Consider the following 27,612-nt stretch of genomic DNA (forward strand, 5'->3'; position numbering starts at 1 on the left):
AAGAAAAGGGAACATGCTAAAAAAGTCTGGGAAACCAAATTGCAGTATGAAAACCTACAACTGATGGTGGATTTTAACACCACAGAGAAAGATTTTGTTGTGACAATGTTTCCAGAACAAATTTTAGTCTATTTTCCTTATATTCTTGCTGCCTTTATGACCTTTCTTGCAGTATGCATTGCATATGCTGCCTATCGCATCAATCAGCTTCACAAAATGTATGACCACATTCCAGGACCAGAAAGAACAAGGTAAAGTAACATGTACAGAAGTTCTTTTCCAATTTCTATTCATGGTTTAATGATTCCTTATGATCCATTTTGACCCGATCTTCGATTATTGCAACAAAAATTCTTTCAAAACGAATCACTGACACTGGAGGATGACGCTGATGAATCTTATTTTATCTGTTTACAAATAATTCATGTTTTCATCTGTGGTTGAGGTCCTAATCAGAAAGAAATAGCTTTGATGATTTGTATTTATCTATACTCTCCCCATCCACAAATTGCCCTATATAGACTAATAGTCCAAATACTTATGACCTCTTGCAAGGCTATTTCATTTTTAACCAAATTTGTTTGACAAAAATGTCAGTTCTTGATTTGGGGATGTACGGCGGGCAGTCGGGCGGGCGGCAACCAAATGTTGTCCGTGCATTTGCTCATGAACTGTTTAACCAAAGCTTTTGAAATTTTAATAGGTTGTTACTGACAACAAAATGAATTTCAAGTTCAATAATGACGATGATTTTTACCGTTCAGGAGTTATGGTTCTTGGAAGATTGAAAAATGGCATTTCCAGTCGTGTCCTTGCATTTACGCATGAACTGTTAAACCAAAGACTCCCAAATTTTAATATGTAGTTACTGATGACAAAATGGAGGTCAAGTCCAATATTGAAGATTTTGACTTTTACGGTTCAGGAGTTATGGTTCTTGAAAGATTGAAAAATGACTATTCCAGTCGTGTCTCTGCATTTACTCACAAACTGTTCCACCAAAGCTTTTAAAATTTTAATATGTTGTTACTGATGACAAAATGGAGGTCAAGTTCAATAACGTCGATTTTGACTCTTAACTGTTCAAGAGTTATGGTTCTTGAAAGACCAAAAAATGGCGTATCCATTCATGTTTTTGCATTTACTCATGAACCATTCAAACTAAGCATTTCAAATTTTAATATGTTGATTCTGATGACAAAATTGAGGTCAAATTTGATATTGACAATTTTCACTTTCACCGTTCATCAGTTATGGTTCTTGTGATATTGGCAGGACACAAATAAATGTTAATAAATCCCGTTTGCTGTCGTTGTGACAGCCTCTTGAAACTATGTAGACTCTTCTCTTGTTTTTTCTGTGAGTGACGTCTACATCACAGAAAAATAATTAAATAGCCTTGCAGGACATCATAATTATTTGGACTACCAATTTGGTAGTTATTTAGTAGTTAGTTTTATACTTCCCAAGAGAACTGAATTACAGAAATCACTCAAATTTTACAATAGTTAAGTTTACGTACAGATTATTTGAAAGGTTACCACGATTTCACGAAATACAAGAACAACGTTATATTCCCAAAACAAACTGATATATCCAGGACATTATGTTTTGTATACAAGACATACAAAATCGAATTCTTGAAGTGAAATGCACTTTCATTGAGTTAAAACAAGCAATATCTTTAATTAATAATCTTTAATATTGTTAAAAGTAGTATAACACCATAAAAAATCTTGTTATCTGGATAAATTAAAGGTTCTTGTATTTCTCGGGTAAATCATGGTACTGTATTTAAAAATGATAATCAAAAATATAGGTCACCAATTGAATGATTGAACAAGATATTTTAAGTTTTTTTTTGCACCAAAGGGAGATAATTTGGAGCTTTTTCAATGATATTTATAGTAAAACTAATTGCCGTATTTGAATATAGAAAATAAGACAACGCGTGACCGAACGACTCATGGATTAAACGAGTGCGCAGCACGAGTTTAATCCATAGCGGCTTTCGGTCACAAGTTGTCTTATTTTTGATATTCAAATACGGCGATTAGTTATACTTTTTATTACATTGGCTAATGGCTCTTTTTTTTTTAATGAAATTAATGCAGAAATGTAAGGAACTATATTATTTTCCTGCGCATTCACAATTTGTTTTGATCCGACGTTATCGACGTCTTGACAACGGCTATTGTTGTATGAAGTCAGAGAGTGAAATAACCACGTTTATTTCACATGTGAAATTATCGGTTTTTATTCAACCGGGAAATCAATGTAATTTATTGAAACCAATGTAATAAATACATTTTACAAGTCATCTGGAGCCAAAACAAATTGATTTTTTTGAATGGGGTAAGATTGTTTAACTGGTCAAGATGTATAGGCCCTGAAATTATCAGATGAATGGAACAACCCATTGTTGGGTTGTTGCCACCGAATTGGTTGTTTTAACAAAATTTTGCAGTTTATTGAAAATGGTGCAGTCATTGTTTCAATACTGGCGACCTGAACTTCATTACATTTCTCTGCCTACCGCGCTTAGTTTCGCATTTACTATTTTCCATACAAACTGGAATCTGCTTGTGTTATCATTATGCATGATCATTGTGTAGTAATCAGCCAGGAACCAGTTTACAAATTAACTGGTTTCTGCTTGTATTCCACTACACTCGAACAAAGTGTTGTAGTTTGACGGGAACCAGTTTAGAATTTGTAAACTACAAAACGTAATCGGTTATTGTTCATTACGTTTTGGTGTTTCATACCGACTTATATGGTTTGAATAAGCTTAAGTCCCTTCAAACATTAATGTGATAGGTATATTAAAGACTGTTTTACAAAAGGATGGAACTGTTTTACTTTCAAAGTCTTACTATAGTGATATCTGTCATGTACGGATTTCCACTCTCACCTGTTAATTTGTTCATTTACACGTGCTTTTGAAACTTCCTGTTAAACATCGCAAGTTTCAAATTGTTCTTTGAGTGAATTAAACTTATTTTAACAATCATGAAGCGTTCCAGAATCATTTTCAAGCAGTTCTTCTCTTTGATGATGGAAAATAGGTTTTCTCAAGAAAATACCGCAAACAATCGCAGAGGAATTGAAAGTACAAGTCAAGTCGGCACCTGGTTAGATTGGCATCTAGTCAAATCGGCACCTATTTGAGGTCAATTCGGCATCCAATAATATTTGTTATAATATTTTCTATTCAATTAAATAATAACTGTTACAAAGTACATAGTGAATATGTTGTTGTGTATTTAGGTAAACAACGAAACCAAAGTGAATATGTTGTTGTGTATAAAGGTAAACAACGAAGCCCTTACCATAGCTGTTGTTTTAACAATTAGACAATTATTAAAATAAAATGGTAAACTATGAATCCCTTTCAATAAATCAAACTTTCATGCCAAATAATTAGCAAATTTAAGGTGTTTTTTTTCAGTAAAGTTTAAACAACATTAAACCAACAATCCTGTAAAATGCTCAACTGGTTAAAATAATGCATAAAAATATCCAATATCTCATGTATTAGTCCAAATAATTATGACGTCTGGCAAGGCTATTTTTTTTTTTTCTGAGACGCCTTCCTACGACGTTCGCACTCTACTCATTTGCGCCCAATTTTAATTCAAATTCAAGTTGAATAATTGGAAAATCATGATTGTTGTTTTAAATTGCTTTGGTGTAAATACTGAATGTATTTATAGCTTGATATGAGTAAAACATTGCAGATTTTAAAGGAAAAACACAAAAGATAATTGTTTTTAACAGCTTGGTCCCTTTGATCTGAAACAACGAAACAATAAAATATAGGAACCAAAATATAGCAATCCACTATTATAACCAAAACATGATAAAATTTATTCAACACGCAGAAAAAAAATAGTCCGAATCTCACTTCATTTTGAAACAAGTCAATGAAACAAAGTTATAGCAATACACTAACCAAAACATGATTAAGAGTTATTCAACACAATAAAACATTGACAAAATACCACTTTATTTAGAAAGGATTATTATTATTTATAACAATACGCTATCCAAAAAATGATTAAGATTTATTCAACACCAAAAAAAATGCTGTCTCACTTTATTTTGAGACAATGACAACAATTATACTTATAAGAAAACACTTGCTTACAGAGTTATTGAACACAAAACCAATTAAGAGTGGGTGCGAACATCATAGGGTGTGAAAGTGAAAGGGGGCGAACATGAGTGGGCGCAAATGTGAATGGGCGCAAACGGACCCTGATTCAGACTATGTACCAGTGAGAAATATACAAGCCTTTCTACGGTATTTATTTGTACAATTCAGGTAGTCTTGACCTATTCATTTGTCTTAAAAAAAACAGCCAGTTGTCACCTTCACTTCACACACACACATATACGAATATCAATTATATGCTTACGAGACATGTTGCATTGTTAAACTAATTACGGTATGTGAAAATCAAAACTTGTATAAAAACTATCCCAATATTAGAGACAGTGGCGTCATTTTTCCTCAGAGCTGTCAGCTCTTTGATTTGTTATTATCTTGAATGTTATTACAGATAGATATAAACTGTAAGTAGCAATAAGGTTCAGCAAAGTAAGATCTACAAAAAAAATATATGATCAAAAATGTCAATTGACCCCTTTAGGATTTTTTGTACTTTAAAATCATTTTTTTACACAATTTGTTCATCAAGTTTGCTAACATTTAAAAATCTTATCCTCTGAAATACTGGTGAGCGATTCAGGCTCATGACAGCCTCTTGTTTATTAATCAAGGTAGGTTGAAGACACCAATAAGCAATCTGCTAGAAAGAGCTGGTGATTCAGGTTTTCAAATTTCTGTAAGAAGTACTGGTTCATTTTCATGATTGATTGAAATGCTGGGTCAATATGGCTAGTTGATAGTAATGAGGGTAGTGATGCCTTTTACCCTCAGACATCAAAAGGTCATTTTCAAATATTGTTAGAGTAAAATTGGTTAAAATCTTATCGGGATTTGCCAAAATATTTTTATTGTGATTCGTCAGTGGTGTTAAATAATTATTGTTTAGTGCCATTTTTGGAGAGAAAAAAATTATGTGATGTACAAAATCAGTCGATTTATTAATTATTGTCTATTAAAAGAAAGTATCTTTTCTCTTCATGCACCAAAATAACTGTTAACGGCATTTTGCAAGATCTGTTACCCTTATTCGTCATGAAAGTATCCCTACTACCACCCTGAGTAATGGTAGAGCTTTTGACACACCTTTATTCATCTAAATTAAACTTATTTTCACAAGTGGGGTGAGTTGTATGCCTAAATACCTCAGGATTTTTACTCTTTTTCATGTGAGTGGAGTTAATAGGTCTAGCAGAATTATGGCTCTAAGGCCAGTTGTCTCGCTTTCAATCAGATGTATGGTCACAGTCTCTCTGTGTGTCCTATATCTCCATTAATGTCCGTGGTGAGTTGTATTGTCATGACTGGTATGGCACTTTTCAGATCTACCAGACACCTTTAATTTCTGCCTGTTTGTGCATACTTTGAATTTTCAATATCTTTGTCCCTAGAAAATCTATCATTTAGTTTCACCACACAGCTGTTTACAATTATAAACCCTACTAACATTTATTTGATTTGATTATAATTCAATAATTAGTTTTATTTCTTTTTTTTAGTTTTTGGACTGGAAATTTGAATTACATTACAACAGCAGACAAGGAAGGAAAACATTTTGGAGATTTGTTACTTGATTTGTAAGTATACAAGATTTTTCTTCATTTCTATAAAAACAAGAAGTTAGAGATTAACATCGTAATTACACAAAACTAAATAGCATATATGTATTTAGACGGTTAACATTTCATTGCATTTAGAGGTCACCATTTTTTAAACAAACTTTGTCATTGCAGTACTTTTAAATGATTTTGTGTATTTAACTTTTCTTTCAGAATCAGTTATCACTATCTTCTTTCAACATTTTCCAAGTTTATTTTCTTTTCCTCTTTCAAGCTGTTTTCCTTTGCACTTTTGCTGTGTGATTGTATAACTTCTAACAAGATGTGTTTAATATGAGCAGTAAATTCTATTTTGAACCTCTTATGACAATATGAAATATAGTATATATGCCAATACACATAATTAACAGTGCCTGGTGATGTTTCATAGATCGGTTTCTCAAATGACAATATTGTTTTTTTTCATTTTCAGTGAATATGTTGTTGTTACAAAATGTAATATCAAACAAAATTGAAAATAAGTTTATTACATTTGCTGTGTGATTGTCTTACTTCTAACAAGATGTGTTATGAACAGTAAATTCATATTTTAGGTTTTTATTTCAGAGTAAAGAAGTATGGACATACATTTAAATTGATTCTGATTTTTAAACCATTAGTGGTTTCAGTAAACCAAGAAGCAGTTAAGGTTTGTAAAACATATATTAAAATAAAACCCATATTTATGACTATAAGCAAATGCATACATGTACCAATTTCTCCATAAGTTCATCTAGACCTATTTCTCTATAAGTCCATTTTTTCTTGTAAATTTTTAAAGAGATATGAAATGGATGTTCATGAGAATAAAATGTCAGCTAATGTTTATGTCATAAGTTCATTTAATGCTGTCCTTCATTTAGTTTTGTCTTGAATTCTTAAATGATGAACATGCATGTTTGCTCATTCTTTACATTAAAAGATCAAAATGGCTTCTAGCATTGACCTATTACTCTGACTATGAAAAACAGCTACTTGCATCTTTTAAGAAACATATACAGGAGTAATTACTTCAGTTTATATAAAACTTCTGAAGTTTTGATATTCAATGTTTAGGTTCTGGTAGGCAATTCAGTGTTCTCCCCAGACATTTCATTTAGCATCATGGTAAATAGGGAAATTTGAAATACCATCTTGCTTCTTAAAATTATAGCATCCCATGCATAACATAATCTATTAGAAAATCAATTCAGAAAACTTTAAAAAAATCACATAACCATGATGCTAAAAAGCCATGGGGAGAACACAGCAGGCGTTATAAATGTAATAACACTTACAGCATATTTAAGTTAAGATAATGCTCTTGTATCAAACAATACTGTACTAATCTATGGGATTTCTTTGGAAGGAAAATTCATACTAATAAATAGAAAATTATGTTTTAGGAATTGTTAGTAACTGGTGGTCACAGGAAGTCAGATGATATCTATAAAAGAGCAAGCAAAGTATTTGGAAAAAGGTAACATTTTGATGTCATATGACTTCTATATAACAGTCAATGATAATTCTTATGATCTACTTCATAGTTATTTTTTTTTTAGCATGAAGTTAAAGATGGAAAAGAAAGAATATGTATTATTGACCTTATAAACTGCTTTCATGCAATGAATTTTATGTTTAAACGTACAAAATCAAAGAGGACTTGGCAAAAGGCGATGACAATAACACAATCAAGCTTGATGTCAACAAAATTTATTTCACTTTGCCTTAATGGTTTAATTAAATAATGAACACAAAACATTCCATGTGAATGATAAAAAGAGTTCTTGTAGATTATATTTTATCAGATAGCTAATTTCATGGAGTACATAATTTTGCATTAAACAAATAATATATTCATGTGCCAAGCCAATTCAATCAGGACTACTTTTATGTGTATACCACACCTTACCCACCTGTTGCCTATTTAGACCATATGTTGTAAAAGTAAAAGATAAGAATAGAAAAACCTGCAAATCTGCATTCGGTCTGAAGAGGGGATAATTCAAAATGCTAAAATTGTCATTATCTCAAATATATAAACACATTTTTCTTTAGAAATAGAACTTAGGTGTTGATATATTTAAAACAATAATCAGGATGTTGAAATTTACTTACATGTTTTTTAGATGTCTTGGTAATGGACTTGTGACAGAAACCAACAATGAAAAATGGAGCCTTAAGAGAAATCTAATGAATCCAGCATTTAAAAGAGAGTTTGTATATTACTAATAATCCTTTATTTGTTGACTTCTGACAGTATGTAATGTATTGTATTGCCTTTAGCTATACTGTGGATTCATTATTATTCGTTGGATACCAATGTTTGTGGATTGGGTGGTAACAGGTAAACCATGAAATTAACTGTTCAAAGAATATCAAATTTTCCTTAGGCTTGTATGCAGACCTCGGCAAAACCATGAAATTATATATCCATGAACACACAAGTTCTCCTTTATCCATGAAAATTGGTACCCACGAAAATAAATGAATCCACAGTATTTTGACCTTTACATATTTAGTTGGTCTAATTATACCCCCGCTTTAAAAAAGGGGGGTATACTGTTTTATCTCTGTCTGTCCGTCCGTTCGTCCGTCCGTCAGTCAGTCCGTCCAATGAATATTTTTCGTCGCATTTTTCTCAGGAACTACAATACAAGGATTTCTGAAATTTGGTTTCAGGGTTTATCTAAGTCAGCTATACTGTGTGATGCGTTTTCAGATTGATCACTTGACAACTTCCTGTTTACCGAACACTTGTATGATTTTACACATGATAGCCAAGTTGAAAATTTTCGTCACACTTTTCTCAGGAACTACAATACAAGGATTTCTGAAATTTGGTTTCAGGATTTATATAAGTCAGCTTTACCTTGTGATGCGTTTTCAGATTCATCACTCGACAACTTCCTGTTTACTGAACACTTGTATGATTTTACACATGATAGCCAAGTTGAAAATTTTCGTCACAATTTTCTCAGGAACTACAATACAAGGATTTCTGAAATTTGGTTTCAGGATTTATATAAGTCAGCTATACCGTGTGATGCGTTTTCAGATTCATCACTTGACAACTTCCTGTTTACTGAACACTTGTATGATTTTACACATGATAGCCAAGTTGAAAATTTTCGTCACACTTTTCTCAGGAACTACAATACAAGGATTTCTGAAATTTGGTTTCAGGATTTATATAAGTCAGCTTTACCGTGTGATGCGTTTTCAGATTCATCACTCGACAACTTCTTGTTTACTGAACACTTGTATGATTTTACACATGATAGCCAAGTTGAAAATTTTCGTCACAATTTTCTCAGGAACTACAATACAAGGATTTCTGAAATTTGGTTTCAGGATTTATATAAGTCAGCTATACAGTGTGATGCGTTTTCAGATTCATCACTTGACAACTTCCTGTTTACCAAACACTTGCATATTTTTACACTATTTATATTATCAACTTGCGGCGGGGGTATCATCAGTGAGCAGTAGCTCACAGTTTCACTTGTTATTTCTAGGGTATGTAGTGAAAATCTGAAACGTAAGCTTGATGATACAAATAGCCTTTTGACATGAAAGAAAATTAGAAAAAGTTAAGAACATTTACCATGCTAATTTAATGTCTCTTCAGTGATGCTCTAGCCCAAAATATTTTATAATATGTAAGATAATAAGTACATTACTTTTTATAAAGTTTCTTCTAAAAACCGCTGGTCATTGAAATTCAATAACTTTGAAATTTGGCTTAATCTCACATAGGTTTATTCATCATAGGATTTGAGGGTTCATTCCCTATAAACCCTCAAATCCAATGATGAATACCCCCTGCATGCTTGAACTTTTCATATCAATTTTCAATACTGAAAAGGTACCTTTTTTTTATCAATGTCTTATCTTCATATCATGCTTATATAATGATATACCATGTGCAGCTATTTATTCCAACTCTTACAGACTTGAACATCCAGAAAAAGAAATGTTATTTAAATTTATAAAGTTAACGTTTATTTGTAGATACTTGATTGAATTGATGGGTCCCTTTAATGAATGTGTTGATAAATTGATTGTCCAGTTACACAAACTTGCTACTGACCAATCACCAGTCTGTATGATGACACAGTTTTCCAGGACAACGTTAGATGTACTGTCCAAGGTACTAAGTGAAAAAATGGTTAAGGTGGTAGCTAACACTACAGGGAGATAACTCTGTAAAGTCAGCTAAATGTTTTAATCACTTTGTGTTTTAAAAGGAATATTAAGCTTCTCAATGATCAAAATTGGTGTTTGTCAAACTGCTATATAACCAGTGTAATTTTTCTGACAAAACGGTTGGTTCAAATTTTTTTAAATTTTTAAATTTTTGTTTAAGGGTTAAAGTTAATACTTTGACAAAATTTGCTTAAATTTAAATAGCCAAATTAATGTTAGTGAAAGTGTTGGGTACCACCTTAAATGGTATACTGCATTTTCTTTGACTATGATGATAAAATTTTAATGAAATCACAGGTATTTTTTGGTGTGTTTTTAAAAAAATTTTACTTGATAAATAAATGTTAAATTACACAATAGGGATACAAATGCAACATGTTTTATTCAAGATTCAATCAAAGCTTTTAGAATTGAGAATGGAGATGTCTCTTTTATATATTATAATTAAACTTTTTTATGATGAAATTTCAATTTAAAATTTAGGGCTTTTTAAATTCAATAGTCATGGTCATTAGGAAAGAGATAATTAAAATGATGAATCCTTTAATGCTAGGGAAGTAATTCATTTATTTCAAAATTGTTATAATTTGAAGGTAAATGTGGGCCTCCTGGAATACTTAAAGTTGAGTGGTACAGGGATAAATTGTTATCATATGGCATGTATTTTAGGTAGCTTTTGATAAAGAAGTCAACAGTTTGGAAAATGATGACAACCAGTTCCCTACAGCCATAAGAGGTATAATGGATGGAATGTCTATAAAGAAACTATCACCATATGTACAAGTAAGTAATACTTAATAATCATAAGCAAATACGTCCTTATGAAATTAACATACATAGGTTGAATTATATAGACTGTTCCATAATGTCCTTTTGAGAATTACAAGTGTAGCAAGACCATGAAGTAACTTGTTAAATGTCCTTTTGATAGAAATTGGCCATATCATAAAGCAAATTCTTAAAAATGAACGAAAAATCATTTTTTAGCTCACCTGGCCAATTTCTTGGCGTCCATCATCAGTCTTCGTAGTTTACTTTTCTCATCACTTGGTGTCAGTTGTCCATCCTTGCTTGTCATCCGTCGACGTTTATTTTTAAAAAATTTACTCCTCTGAAACTATGGGGCCAATATTTAACCAAACTTGGCCACAATAATCATTTGAGTATCTAGTTAAAAATGTGTCTAATGACCTCACTTGCGAACCAAAATTGATAAAAATAGAACATAGCCTCATAGGGGGAAAATGTGGTTTTTAGCTTATATCTCTGAATTAAAGCATTTACAGCAAATCAGACATGGGGAAGAATGTTCATCAGGTTAAGATCTATCTGCCCTAGAATTTTTATACTAATAAGACAACCAGTTGTTGGGTTGCTGCCCCTAAATTGATAATTATAAGGAAAATTTGCAGTTTTTGGTTTTTATCTTGAATATTATTATAAATAGCAAAAAATGATCTACAAATAAGTCAGTATGACCAAAATTTTCAATTGACCCCTTAAGGAGTTATTGTCCTGTAATGTCAATTATTTTCGTTTATTTTTGCAATCTTATACAAAAAATGTCTCCATTTAAATCTACTGGGCCAAATAGAATTAAAGTTAGCCACAATTTTCAATAGGGTAAATTGATTCAAAAAGATATCCGATGACCCTGCCAACCAACCAACATGGCTGTAATGGCTTAACATAGAACATAGGGATTTGCTATTAAAACCTAAGAGAAAATTGTAAAAAAACAAATTCAAATGGTCATTACTTGAAAACTAATCTAAATAATGATGAGGGGTCTTCAGTAACTATTGTAAGTCTAGTAACTAGTTGGATTACCTGCTTTTGATTTACCTACTGGGCCAAATAAAGCCAAACATGGCCTCAATCATTATTAGGGTGTCTAATACTATTTATTATGATTTAACCTTATTTTACATGATTTCCAAACCACACTTGGATAAGGTGAGTGGCACAGGCTCTTTAGAGCCCCTAGTTTGGATTTTGAACTTCTTCTAGAGAACCACTGAATGAAATGGAACCAAATATAGCATGAAAGTTAATGATGAGGTACTGACCAAGTGTTGTTACTATGTTTCCGATCTATCATCCAAGATGGCTGCCAGCTAGGGACTTAGTTTAAAAAGGAGGGACGAATGATACCAGAGGAACAATCAAACTCATAGATTGAAAATGAACTGACAACACCATTGCTAAAAACTAAAAAAAAGACAAACAAACAGAAGACACAGCATAGAAAACTAAAGAATAAGGAACACGAACCCCACCAAAAACTGGGGGTGGTCTCAGGTGCTCCCAAAGAGTAAGCAGATCCTGCTCCACATGTGGCACCCATAGAACCCTATGGGAAATACATACAAATGTCTTCTTTAAGAGAACCACTGAATGAAATGAAACCAAACATAGCATGAATGTTTCTGATGAGATGCTGACCATATGTTTTTACATTGAAGCCTATCCATCATCCAAGAGGGCTGCCAGCTAGGGACTAACTTAACATGGGACCCTATGGGAAATACATACAAATGTCTTCTTTAAGAGAACCACTAAATGGAATGAAACATAACATAGCATGAACGTTCCTTAATATACACTCCATCCATGTATCTTTTTGTAGACAAAATATTTTTGAGAGTTGATGGATGGAGTGTATATTACAGAATTTCAAAAACATGGATTTTAAACTGAAGCATTTCATTCATGATAATTTGGCATTTTATTGAAATGTAGGGAATCAATTTACAGTTTAGCCTTTTGGAATTTATGTGTGTTGTTCACAATTATACTAGTATTTGGTAAGTTTCATTCCTGTAAAGTGTAAAGAATCATTTTCTTAACAGCATGGACAAGACCATTTCATGGCGCGCTCAGGTTATTAATTGACTTGGTCAGATTAGGTGAAGGTTTGTCTGTGAGGCACACTTGTCATATTGTATGTGTTATAAATATTTAAACTGTGGGGTTGCCAAAGGTTTTAAAAACCTAAATCAAATAATACAAATAACTAGCAGAGGACTAAACCTTGAGTGTTGATTTAAATGTTGAATACTTAAAGTTTCTTTTTTTCTTCCCGTGCACCTGCCTACGAAGACCTCTGACAGACTGAATGAGAATAAAATCACTGTTATTGACAGCCTATGACAAACATGTTAAAGGTAAATGATTCAGTATAATAACCAACATAATAATTGTGGTTGTCCACGCTGTTATGAAAACGATCCTTTAATTCACAGACATATACCTAATTGCATGCAAAGAAATGTTTCAAAGAATTTATATTCCATTTCTTTCATTTGTTTCAGAATAGTCCAACTTACTGGTTCTATAGAAGAAAAGTAAGGAAGAGTGTAGAACTGATAAGAGAAACAGGCAAACAATGGATAAAGGAAAGAATACAGGCTATTAACAATGATGAGACTGTTCCTAATGACATTCTAACACACACAGTTAAAATGATGGGTAAGAGAAACAGGCAAACAATGGATAAAGGAAAGAATACAGGCTATTAACAATGATGAGACTGTTCCTAATGATATACTTACACACACCGTTAAAATGATGGGTAAGACAAACAACGGATAAAGGAAAGAATACAGGCTATTAACAATAATAAGACTGTTCCTAATGATATTCTAACACATACAGTTAAAATGATGGGTGAGAACGGATTCTTGTGTTATGACATATATGTATAGTAAGCTCCAAAGGAAGGAGTATAGCCATTCAATAATGATTATCTAAACCCTTTCACTTTATTATGTATGAACTTTTCAAGCACACATTCTGTCTATATTTTTAAAGTACCTCCCTACCACCTAACTACTTCCTTGATCATGTTAAAAGAATTTCCAAAATTTTTCATTCCCAAAATTTTGACAGTCACTTATAAGAAATATATCCATCATCAGTCTGTAAGTCACTCCCTCACATTTTTCTAGGGAACTACAAATGATAGCTTTCTGAAATTTGTTATCAGACTTCATATCAACATGCCTGAATACCCTGAGACACGGTTTTTGATACATATTCACCAACTTTCTGTTTAAAGAATACTTATAAAATTTAACCCATTATGAAATTTAATTCAACCATTTTCATGATATACAAATCAGAGTAACCTGCAATTTGGTATTAATATTTGTGCTTTATGGTTGGTTTTCATGTACAATGCTCTTTAACTTCCTGTTGACTCAATACTTAAAGCAGGGATATCATTCTTACTTGCTTTAAGTTGCTTTAATTTTGATGATAATGGTCACACTAATTAATGTGTTATCTTTGACAGGTGAAAACACTGATCTGGATTTTGAAGAAATTATTGATGACTTCTGCACTTTTTTCATAGCAGGTTGGTATGATAATAATGACACATTGCATGTCAGACTCCTGCTCAATACACAATTCAAAATATACAGTAGAACTGTGTTTGGGTTTAAAGATCAACATTCTACTTAATCCTTATTTGGTGTTTTGATAAAAAAAATTGGGTTGACTGCAGGGCAGCTTATTTAATACTTTTTCAACCAAGAAAGGGCAATTTATCCCTGATTTTATTGTTTCACTTCCAAGATAACCTTTTTAATTGATTATTTTTATGTTTTCTGTATATTGTGCAGTAATGACAGTAAATGGAAAATTTTAATATGACAAACAGCTTTTTCATCTTTTTTCTTTTTCTTTGTCAATGTTACATACTTAACCCCCCTTAGGAAACTTGTGTTCATAGGGAGATTCCCAAATCAAAAATTGGAGCTTGCAACTAGAGACTTGTTATTTTGAAAGTTATTCACACCATAATGATAGTAATTGAAAAGAATACCATTGCAATTATTTTTTTCTTGAATGATTGAAAATAAGTGTTGATGTATTTGGCACTTTTATAATGAGTTACAAATAACCCTAAATATGCAAAATTATGGAAATGTAACTTAAAATTTCAGATTTCTAATTTAAAGTCCCATTATTTTGTTTTAATCCCATGTTATATCAGTTATCTGGTGCATACTATTTAATTTTTGGAGTTATACCACCCCCCCCCCCCCCCCATTAGTCTTTATAAAATTGGCATTTTTCATAAATTTGTGCAGAAATGACCTTTGTTGAAAATAAAGCAGTATTTGAATTTGATTCTATCCAATACCTCAGTCAAAATTTCACATTGCATATACGACAATAACAATTACTGGATGTTAACCAATCAAATGTTCATCTCTTTTTATTCCCCATTTACAAGCTGTCACCTAAAATTTCAAGATATTTTAAAGAAACATTATTTAAAAAGATTGGTGCCCGGAATCATCCATTGTATATGTATGGGACTCAGGATTTTTTTTTTCTGAAATGAAATACATGGTTAATTTCTTACAACTGTCAAATCCAAGGGATTATTTTTTTTCTTACCTATGAAGGTGGCTGGCGGGTCTAAATTCAAATTTTATTTTAATATAGGATTTTGCTATATTTTTCTACAAATGAACTTTATCTTATACTTAATAGAAAATAAAATAAAAAGATGGGGTCACCTTTCATTTATGCTCACAATCTGACTTCGAAAGAAGCATACATTTTTGTAAAGTTACTTTTTTTCTGTTGAACTAATAGGAGAAAAAAAGGTAATATAGAAATAAAGAAAGAACTAAATTACAGAAATAAATTTTACAAAAGTTTAGTTTAAGTACATCTAATGATATTAACTAATATAGTTCATTGATAAGTTAAAACAGAAATCAATTTTAATGCCCAAAAATGGCATTTTTGCACCAAAGGGAGATAATTTGGAGCTTTTTCAATGATATATCCATTTTAAAAGTCATCTAGGGCCAACACGAATTGATTTTTATACGACCGCAAATTTTGAAAAAATTTTCGTCGTATATTGCTATCACGTTGGCGTCGTCGTCGTCGTCGTCGTCGTCGTCCGAATACTTTTAGTTTTCGCACTCTAACTTTAGTAAAAGGGAATAGAAATCTATGAAATTTTAACACAAGGTTTATGACCACAAAAGGAAGGTTGGGATTGATTTTGGGAGTTTTGGTCCCAACAGTTTAGGAATTAGGGGCCAAAAAGGGCCCAAATAAGCATTTTCTTGGTTTTCGCACTATAACTTTAGTTTAAGTAAATAGAAATCTATGAAATTTTGACACAAGGTTTATAACCACAAAAGAAAGGTTGGGATTGATTTTGGGAGTTTTAGTTCCAACAGTTTAGGAATTGGGGGCCAAAAAAGGGCCCAAATAAGCATTATTCTTGGTTTTCGCACAATAACTTTAGTTTAAGTAAATAGAAATCAATGAAATTTAAACACAATATTTATGACCACATAAGGAATTTTGGTATTGATTTTGGAAGTTTTGGTCCCAACAGTTTAGGAATTAGGGGCTAAAAGGGACCCAAATAAGCATTTTTCTTGGTATTTGCACCATAACTTTAGTATATGTAAATAGAATGCAATGAAATTTAAACACAAGGTTTATGACCTTTAAAGGAAGGTTGGTAGTGATTTTGGGAGTTTTGGTCCAAACAGTTTAGGAATAAAGGGCCCAAAGGGTCCAAAATTGAACTTTGTTTGATTTCATCAAAAATTGAATAACTGGTGTTCTTTGATATGCTGAATCTAACTGTGTATATAGATTCTTAATTTTTGGTCCCGTTTTCAAATTGGTCTACATTAAGGTCCAAAGGGTCCAAAATTAAACTTAGTTTGATTTTAACAAAAATTGAATCCTTGGGGTTCTTTGATATGCTGAATCTAAAAATGTACCTAGATTTTTTATTATTGGCCCAGTTTTTAAGTTGGTCCAAATTGGGGTCCAAAATTAAACTTTGTTTGATTTCATCAAAAATTGAATAATTGGGGTTCTTTGATATGCCAATTCTAACTGTGTATGTAGATTCTTAATTTTTGGTCCCGTTTTAAAATTGGTCTACATTAAAGTCCAAAGGGTCCAAAATTAAACTAAGTTTGATTTTAACAAAAATTGAATTCTTGGGCCTCTTTGATATGCTGAATCTAAACATGTACTTAGATTTTTGATAATGGGCCCAGTTTTCAAGTTGGTCCAAATCAGTATTCAAAATTATCATATTAAGTATTGTGCAATAGCAAGAAATTTTCAATTGCACAGTATTGCACAATAGCAAGAAATATCTAATTGCACAATATTGTGAAATAGCAATTAATTTTTTCAATTGGAGTTATCTTTCTTTGTATAGAATAGTAGTTGAATCAACTTTAATCATAGTTTTATACAATATACAATGTATTTTCATTTTTACTACCAACTAATAAATTAAAACAATCTTTACCATTCAGTGATAACAAGCACTTTTTATTACATTTTAATAATGTATGATGTATTTAAATCAGCAGTTATTGTTGCAAACTTCATTAGAAATTTGAATTAAAATCAGTACATTATAACTTTAGTATCAGTGAACAGAAATCTATGAAATTTAAACACAAGGTTTATGACCATAAAAGGAAGGTTGGTATTGATTTTGGGAGTTTTGGTCCCAACAGTTTAGGAATTTGGGGCCCAAAGGGTCCAAAATTAAACTTTGTTTGATTTCATCAAAAAATGAATAATTGGTGTTCTTTGATATGCCAAATCTAACTGTGTATGTAGATTCTTAATTTTTGGTCCCGTTTTCAAATTGGTTTACATTAAGGTCCAAAGGGTCCAAACTTCAACTTTGTTTGATATTGACAAAAATTGAATCCTTGGGGTTCTTTAATATGCTGAATCTAAAAATGTACTTAGATTTTTAATTATTGGCCCAGTTTTCAAGTTGGTCCAAATGGGGGTCCAAAATTAAACTTTGTTTGATTTCATCAAAAATTGAATAAATGGGGTTCTTTGATATTCCAAATCTAACTGTGTATATAGATTCTTAATTTTGGTCCAGTTTTCAAATTGGTCTACATTAAGGTCAAAAGGGTCCAAATCATAATGTGACATAAACCTATGTTGTGTCAACTATTTAATCACAATCCACATTTAAAGCTGTATCAAACTTAAAAATTGTGTCCATACTTGTCCCATCTGTTCAGGGTTCTACATCTGCGGTCGTATAATGCTGCGCCCTGCGAAGCAACTGGTTTAAAATTATTTTTGTACCATATGATAAAGTAACATCTAATAAAGGTAAGTAATAAAATTTGTAAGGAAAAATAACTTATTTTTTTCCAAAATTTTTAATCCCTCAAGCCTCCTTAAACTGGTCCGAGAACACAATTAATTCGTAGTGCATTTCTTTTAGAACATAAATGAAAATTAAAAAAATTCCACCTGCGCTTTCTCAATGAAATTTTTACAGTGTGTTGTACTACTTTTGGGACAAATTATATCAAAATTATAGAAAACTTCATCGCCTCTAACTCAAAATATGGACAATTTTGTGTTTAGGGTGCCTTGAAATCTTTTGACAGCTTCCGAAGTGCTAATTTTTAACCTTTTTCAGCTGGACCAAATCACTACTTTCCTGTAAAATTCTGGACCCAATTTTTTTTACAGTGTTATTTCACCCCCCTTATTACAATTTGAGGCATTAAACATGGAGAAATAAATTTGGAGAGGGTATAAAAATTATTGGCAAGTAACCCACTGTTAACACTAGGGACTATATTCGTGAACAACGAAAATCAAGGGACGACAATTGTGGTCTCGGACCTAATAGGATAGAAAGAGTTGACAAATCTTTAAAAAACTTGGTATGACCAAAGCTTAATAAATTATAACACTGCTTGCAAAGTTTCATAACAATAGGATATATATTATAGGCAATATGTTAAATTCTATACTCATCTTTGCGTGTTAAATTTTGAAGTTAAAATTGAATAATTTCAACTATCAACATTTTGGGCTTTGAAAATTTAAATATTGCAAAAAAATACTGTTTAAATGCCCTAATATATCATTTATTATGTACTAAAAGCAATAGAGTACTCATTTGATTTATCAGACTTAGCATAATTATTCAAAAGTCAAATTTATATCAGCCTGGGCCTAAAAATTGAGGTTTTTCAATGAAAGGGGGCCTTACATGAAGATGTAATATTTTCCAGCAATTTTAAATTTGTGAAGCTTTTTGGTTATAAATAATCCTTACATATGTATTGAATGTACTTTTAATGGAAAGAAAAGTCACAAATAACATATCATATTAGTTTAAAAGGGTCTTAAGCCAAGTAAGACTGGAAAAAAATAAGGGTCAATTTAGGCCGTGCCACATATTTACATTAAAAAATGCATATTGAGGCTATAAGAAATAAAAAATTGTGTCTTTTTTATCAATTCTGTACTCATGTGACATGATACAACAAATCTGAGCACAAAAAGGCTCTTGCAATTAACTTTTCTTACAGACAGTATGGTCTGATACAAAGATTTTTGCCTTTTTAATGAAAAACTTGAATGCAATTTTAGTCTCAACAGGCTTATATTTAAACCACTTGCTATCCTACAGAAGAAAAGAAAGATATTATGTGAGATGGAACAGGTACAATAGACATTGTAAAGTGCTTTTGATACAAATTTAGTGAGGTCTTTATTGTGGACTTCAAATTTTATGTACCAAGAACCCCACTTTTGACTTCATCCAAACAGGGCGTTAGACAAGGGTCATTTATACAACACATTTTGTACATATTATCTGAGATAATCTTCTTTTCTGTAGATTTTGAGTTCATAAACAAGTACAAGAACTAGATAAAGGCATAGAAACACAAGTATTGACACATGAAAACCTGTCAGATAGAAAGTCAGGATGCCATGTATGCATCAATATTGAAAAAGCCTTAAAATGCCTATTTTGACCATAAAATGGCAAAATTGGTCATTTTTGCAGAAATTCTATAAAATAAAAGTTTAAATCCTTTAGTTTCATGCTATTTGACAAATTGAAACCACCAAATCATTTAGGGAAGTTGCCAAAGTACAGATTCTATATTTACAGACTTCACCTCTTAGGTCCGAGAACACAATTAATTCGTAGTGCATTTCTTTTAGAACATAAATGAAAATTAAAAAAATTCCACCTGCGCTTTCTCAATGAAATTTTTACAGTGTGTTGTACTACTTTTGGGACAAATTATATCAAAATTATAGAAAACTTCATCGCCTCTAACTCAAAATATGGACAAATTTGTGTTTAGGGTGCCTTGAAATCTTTTGACAGCTTCCGAAGTGCTAATTTTTAACCTTTTTCAGCTGGACCAAATCACTACTTTCCTGTAAAATTCTGGACCCAAATTTTTTTACAGTGTTATTTCACCCCCCTAATTACAATTTGAGGCATTAAACATGGAGAAATAAATTTGGAGAGGGTATAAAAATTATTGGCAAGTAACCCACTGTTAACACTAGGGACTATATTCGTGAACAACGAAAATCAAGGGACGACAATTGTGGTCTCGGACCAACTAGATGTGACGTACCATGTTTTGGTAGTTTTACACCTTGTGGAATTTTTATGATAAAAAAGCATACACATTACCATAATAGATGTGTGGTAATTTTAGGACAAGACACCATATCAACTGCAACAACATTTGCTGTGATGTTCTTAGTGCAGAATCCAGATAAAATGAAGAAGTAAGAGTCTTAACTTCTTGAAAGTTGAAATTCTCATTTATCAAACAATAAAAGACTAACAAGAGTTTGAAAAAAAAACATACATACAAAGACAGATCCACCCTCGTTGATGTATTTTATAATTGGTACCTGTCTTAAATATGCATGAAATATTTGCCAATGGACATTTAAGCAATTGACCTACATGTATTAATATTAATATGAAAATATACTGAGCTGATGGCACTATAAGTTGTAGTCATCTGTTAAAGTGTCTTCTACATGTATGTTGTCTTGAAAACATGTTCATATTGTGAACTTTTTATAATACTTATCAGTTAAAGGTTTGACACAGATATCACAGTTCACAGATCATGAATATTAAAGTGCAAGCTCTGCATATTTCAGTTTCTTTTCCAACAGTCATTCTATTCATAATGTGTATAATTGTAACAATGAGCTATGTGAGCAACCCACTTGTTGCTTTAAAAAATTGAGCCAATTTTACAGTTAAGACTGAATGTCTATTGTTTGTTCATGTTTATTGTAGACTTGTTGATGATATTGATACTGTTGTTGGATCCAAAGCTAAGATAGATTATAATGACTTAGGAAAGATGAACTATTTGGACATGGTATGGAAGGAAACTTTACGACTCTATCCACCAAGTATATCCACTGTAAGAATGACAGAGAAGGATTTTGTCATTGATGGAATTTATATTCCATGTGGTACTGATATCAATGTAAGTTATAATTTATGGAGAATAGAGTGAGTGGTGTACTGAAATTTGGAAGTCTCTAAACTGTTGATTCCAATGGGTTTTAGCGCTCTGAGTTGGAGGATCCAATAATCCTCTCTTTTGCTCCTAAGGACGTCTGACGTGTTGTCATTAGGATCGTTCCAGAGGACTTCGATGATTTCGAAAGACATATGGTGGATGTTATGTCCTGTCTGGTTGAAATGTTTACCAGTAGGTTCCGTTGACTTATTTTTGACATATCGGAGATGTTCGCCGAGTCGAGCTTTGAAAGGACGTTTGCTTTTGCCAACATATTGTTGTTTGCAAGACTTGCATGTAATCATGTAAATGATATTTGGTGTGTTGCAGTCACCAATATAGTTTTTTCTATATTTGCGTTCTGTGAATGTGCTTGTGAAAGACCTTCGGAAATTGATCCAAGGGCAATAGCTACATTCTTCGTTGCTGCATTTGGTCAACTTATTTAGTGTACTAATACCAGATGTCCCCGGTTTGATTGGCGGATATTGGAAAGCCGCTCTAACTAGAATGTCTTTGAGGTTTTTATTTCTTTTGTAGGCAAAGAGCGGTTGTTCACTAAAAATCTGTTTGGTTGTTTCTTTTATATGCAACAATGGCCAAGTAGTGTCAATAATCTCTCTTAGATTGGGACTGGCTTTTGTATAGCTCAACACTAGAGGTATTCTTGTCATTTTTTTGGTGTCTTTTTTGACTGGATTTAGTAATGATTTACGGTCTTTTGCTTCTGCTTTTTTAAGGCTGGCATTGAGAAGAGTTTCATTATAGCCTCGGAATTTGTAATATTTCAACAAACTTGCCGAGTGTCTTTGAAAATCTGCGTCATTTGTGCAGTTTCTTTTTACCCGAAGGAATTGCCCATAGGGTCCAGCTTTTTTACATGGTATTGGATGTTCCGAATCGTAATGGAGGTATGAATGGGTATCAGTGGGTTTGGTATATAGTTCAACCTCAACTGTACCCAATGTTTTCCGGAATTTCACAATAGTGTCTAAGAATACAACTTGTTCTTCAGATACTTCAGCAGTGAATTTGATTGTTCTATGCTAAGAATTCATGTGTTGTATGAATTTATTGAGCGATTCTTTACCATGCGTCCAAATAATGAAAATGTCATCAATGAACCTTAGGTATAAAAATGGCTTTAGAGGGAATCCATTTAATAGTTTCTCCTCTAGATGTCCCATGAAGATATTAGCAAAAGACGGAGCTACTTTGGTGCCCATGGCTGTGCCACCGACTTGTAGATAAGTTCTATTGTTAAAAGTGAAATTGTTGCAGTGAAGGACTAATTTGAGAAGTTCTAATAGCCCTTTGTTGGATATTTGATAAGACGCTTTGTGTGAATGTAAGCTTTTGGCAACGGAAACCAGACCTTCTTGGTTTGGAATGTTGGTGTATAGAGATGTTACATCCATTGTTGCTAAAATAGTACCTTCTGGTAAATTTTTGATGCGTTCGATTTTGTTGATAAAGTCTGGAGTGTCTTTAACATAAGACTTTATAAGAGGTACAAATGATTTGATATGTTCATCTACAAAGCTACTGATTTTTTCAGTAGGACCGTTGTTTCCACTGATAATTGGTCTACCTGGTGGTGAACCATTCACAAAAGTTTTGTGTATTTTTGGTAGAAGATAGAACTGTGGTGTTCTTGGTTCTTCGACTTGTAGGAAATTGTAGATGTCTTGGTTAATCTCATTTTTTGATAGTAAAGAAAGTAAAGTGCGGTAGATTTTAAGAGTGTGAAATGTTGTGAGGTTCGTGCTAGTTTCAACTTACCCAAAGAAGTAAGCTGGAAGGGTCATACACCACCGTGTGAACCGCTCACATACAAAAGGAAGGAAGACACAATGGGACACATTAAAGCGGCTATATACGTATGTAGATACATTAGCAAACAACAACATTGTTCTCAACCTGTATACTTATAAATTTTTGCTATGTTATTTATTTATAATAATAAAATTTATCATTATTATTTTTTACCTGTGTTTTTGGTTGTTACTAATGCACACTCATGTTTAGTACTTTTCCGACACTCAAAAAAGGAGTTCAGACTTATCAACTTTATCGAAACTTACACATATAAAACTTACTTAAAAGATTACTCAAACACCGGAAAAATCTATTTCCGGGATTCGAGCCAGTCTACCCATCCACGAGACAACCTCTCTAACGGTCAACCAATCCGCCAGTTCACCGTTCCGACGGTTAAACTTACCTCCGGTTGACATCACTGTCGGTTAACACAACCGCCGGTGGACAACATCGCCGGTTAACACAACCGCCGGTTGATACAACTGTCGGTTAACACAACCGTCGGTTTAAACCACGGCTGGTTAACACAACCACCGGTGGAAACCACGGCCGCCGGTTCCAAACAACCGCCGGTTATATGAACAGCCGTTAACAAAACCGTCTGTTTTACTAAACCGCCAGTTAAACCAACCGCCGGTTGACACTACTGCCGGTTCACACAACCGCCGGAAGACATCACGGACGGTTGACACAACCGCCGAGTTTCATAACCGGCGTTTAACATAACCGCCGGTTATCTGAACAACCGGTAACAAAACCGCTTGTTTTACTACACCGCCGGTTAAAACAACCGCCGGTATGTACTTGATCACCCTAGTAACGGACAAATGGATCAGTCCGCACCGCCGGTGGTCAACAGTATATAAGGAATCCAAAAACACAAGTAACCATTCAGCCTCTGAAGAAGGTCCTTGAAGGACCGAAACCGGTCAGGCTTATTATCATCAGGCGCTATTGTCTAGTAGTAACGGCATATATTTTCCTATATTTTACACATATTAAGTTATAATTTATGATTGGAAATGAAACAAAGAATTAATTGAAAATTTTAATGTATTTAACTTTATTTTCAAATTTTACACCTCTAGTTTATGATTGCTACTTAGGTACTATTTATAGCTTTTTAGATCAAATTGGAGTAATAATACCAAAATATTTGTTGTGTATCTGAAGTGTGTACGTAGGTTTTTTTGTTAATATTATTTTAAAACCTTCAATTTGAAGTTTTAACATTAGAATTCTAATTCATAACCCTTTTTAACAACAAATTATCAATCAAGCAATCTAAGTAATTGAAACAGTTTTATATATTTCAATTGTATCTTAGCTGAGTACATACATAAGTTCAAGACTTCCTGAATTCAATGACAGACCTTTAGAATTTCTACCTGAAAGATTTGAACCAGATTCACCTATAAGGTAAGTGTATATTTTGTGTGTTTGATTTCTTAAAACATGCATCGTTAATAATTGATAGTAATCAAGCTATTATTCATGACCTGGCAAAAAATGTATTTAACTAGAACTTATAAGGTGTCTGACATGTAATTTATTTCTTATTTTGTTGTGAATTAACAAAAGCATTTATACTGAATGAAATGGATTGAGAATTATTAAATTTCAAAATGCTCAAAGTTGACAACCTCTGACAATGATAAACTTAGTCATAGCTTGCCAAAAAGTATGTAAAAATGTATGCCATTTTTTTTTGCTTTGAAAATCACATTTGTTTCAGTATATTAAGCTGTTCTGATACTTTGAGTCGAGTCGTATATTTAACAGTACGACACACATGCAACTTCATGTTAAGATTGGTGCTGTATTATCTCCTGTTGTTTCTAATGAGAATACAATTTTCCAGGCCCAGTATCTATACCTACTACCCATTTACACTTGGACCTAGGATCTGTTTAGGACAACAGTTTGCTAAGGTGAGTTTAATGGTTTATAATGTATTTAGATATTACAGGTAAACAATAACAGTGAATATGCTGAATAAAGCTTGTACATTTCAAGACAATAAAAGACTCCAACAATCCAAAGTTTGCATGCAGATACATATATAATGATATACTCAAAAGCTGACCAAGTAAAAACCTTATAAAATGTTTATTATGCATTTTATACTACATATAGTAGATCTGTTTCTGAGAATTCTGTATATGAATTATGTAAGAGGATTCAAAATTTATGTTCTAATTAAAAAAGGCAATATATTTATAGCTTGTTGTTCGGTGTGAGCCAAGGCTCCATGTTGAAGGCCATACTTTAACCTATAATGGTTTACTTTTTAAATTGTTACTTGGATGGAGAGATGTCTCATTGGCACTCACACCACATCTTCCTATATCTAATATATAAATAACAAGAATGTGTCCATAGTACACAGATGCCCCACCAGGCCCGTAGCCAGGAATTTCAAAAGGGGGGTTCGTTTGACTCACAAACTCGACTTTAACAGTCACAATTCGAACAGAACATTGACTTTAACAGTGCTTATTTGTTTTCAAGGGGGGGGTTCGTCCGAACCCCCCAAACCCTCCCTGGCTACGGGTATGCCCACTCACACTATCATTTTCCATGTTCAGTGGACCATGAAATTGGGGTCAATACTTTAATTTGGAATTAAAATTAGAAAGATCATATCATAGGGAACATGTGTACTAAGTTTCAAGTTGATGTGACTTCAACTTAATCAAAAACTACCTTGACCAAAAATTTCAATTTGAACTTTGCACTATCATTTTCTATGTTCGAAACGTTAAATTGGGGTCAAAACTTTAATTTTGAATTAAAATTAGAAAGATCATATCATGGAAAACATGTGTACTAGGTTTCAAGTTGATTGGATTTCAACTTCATCAAAAACTATCTTGACCAAAAACTTTTAACCTGAAGCAGGAAGAATGAATGGATGGACGAACAGACGGACGAACAGACCCACAGACCAGAAAACAAAATGCCCCTCTACTATCATAGGTAGGGCATAAAAATAATACATTACTTAAACTTGTGCATTTAAAGAAACAACTGCTAAAATGTAGCTGTAATACCATCATATTTAGAAATATACTGTTTTTATTCTGCATTCTGTGACCCCCATTTTCATAATTTAGGGACTTGATTCAGCATATTTTTTTGCCAATGATTTGATAATTTATGTTGTAGATTGAAGGGAAACTCATATTGGCAAAGCTGTTTCAAAACTTTGAAGTGAGACTTGAACCTGGACAGTCATTACATGTTGTTTTGGAATCTACCCTTAAATTGAAGGATGGGTTGAAATGTTTCTTAGTACCACGGCTAAAGGATAAGGAAAATGACAAGTAACTACAACAGATTTATTTACAAAACTACAAATGTTAATTCTTAAGTTAAATTGTGTCAATGTTAACAAAAATCACCATTATGATGTTACATTTGTAAACAGAGAAGATGGTACATTATAGGGCAGCTTTTAAATCTAGGAAAATATCAGATAACATCTTTTATAATTGTCACAAGATATAAGTTTCTATAGATTTAGATTTTTCATATTTATATTTAAAAAAAAGAAATCATATTATGAAGTGTTTTGGGTAAGAGTGCAGTGAATTTTTCATATTATGTCAATTGGCTGATATTTTGACTGTTTAATAATGGTCTACTTTATGTGAATGTTTTTCTTCATTCAAAACAATGTTACTAAAAGAATTTTAAGCTTTCTTTGGTACTTTCAAGTAAAAAAGAATACAAAGGTTGGTACTTTCAAGTAAAAAAAGATACGAAAGTTAAGGGTGAAAGTTTTGATAATGTTAAATTATATAAAAGAAAGTCTATATCTGAAAAAGCAAATGATACCTAAGGCCATGGGCCAGAAACTTTCAATGAATCAGCAATGATCAATATAAAGTTAGCTCACTGATATTTGCTATAAAGTTTCATTACTATCAGTACAGTCTCATCTTTTTTATCTTTTTTGAGGCCCTATCCATTAGATCATATATCCATCCACACATTATAAATCATTTAACCCCATCCAAACCCTCAGGAACTAAGTAGCTCAAATAGCACCTAATACATCTCAGTTTGACAATCATTTTCCACTCTCTGTCATGGTTTGGCAACATTGAATTATTATAAATTCAGAAATTATTGCATGCATTTATTATTGCGATTTGTCATTTTAGACTTAAATGTGATTTTAATTTTTTGCGTTATTGAAATAATCCTGTTTAATTCATATTAAAATTTTAAAAATACGAGTTTAAATTATTGGGATTATGACACACTTGCATTTTTCGCAATAATAATGTCGCAATATTTTCTGAATTTACAGTAGTTAACCGTGTTGCTCTCTATCAGATTGTCTTATTCTGATTTTTCTGCCAACAGCAAGGCATATCTCTGAGTTAACTGTTTATAAATGTATGAGTATATGATTTAAACAATGTTTCAAAAGTCATTAAATAAGTATATTTATTTATCT

At 32.3% G+C, this 27,612-nt stretch overlaps 1 protein-coding gene across 1 annotated transcript; it reads left to right on the forward strand.

Annotated features, from left to right (window-relative positions):
- The first annotated feature begins 25 nt into the window (after nucleotides 1–25).
- On the forward strand, nucleotides 26–27,612 carry LOC134711902 (cholesterol 24-hydroxylase-like). The gene is made up of 14 exons (XM_063572872.1): nucleotides 26–251; nucleotides 5,671–5,748; nucleotides 6,337–6,418; nucleotides 7,155–7,228; nucleotides 7,878–7,964; nucleotides 9,763–9,901; nucleotides 10,627–10,740; nucleotides 13,272–13,428; nucleotides 14,255–14,317; nucleotides 20,490–20,562; nucleotides 21,092–21,287; nucleotides 24,472–24,563; nucleotides 25,006–25,075; nucleotides 26,313–27,612. Exons 1-14 carry the CDS (start codon nucleotides 64–66, stop codon nucleotides 26,472–26,474), a joined length of 1,575 nt encoding a protein of 524 aa, XP_063428942.1. The 5' UTR covers nucleotides 26–63; the 3' UTR covers nucleotides 26,475–27,612.

This window comes from Mytilus trossulus, chromosome 3 (assembly GCF_036588685.1).
Source record: "Mytilus trossulus isolate FHL-02 chromosome 3, PNRI_Mtr1.1.1.hap1, whole genome shotgun sequence".
NCBI classification, from domain to species: Eukaryota; Metazoa; Mollusca; class Bivalvia; order Mytilida; family Mytilidae; genus Mytilus; species Mytilus trossulus.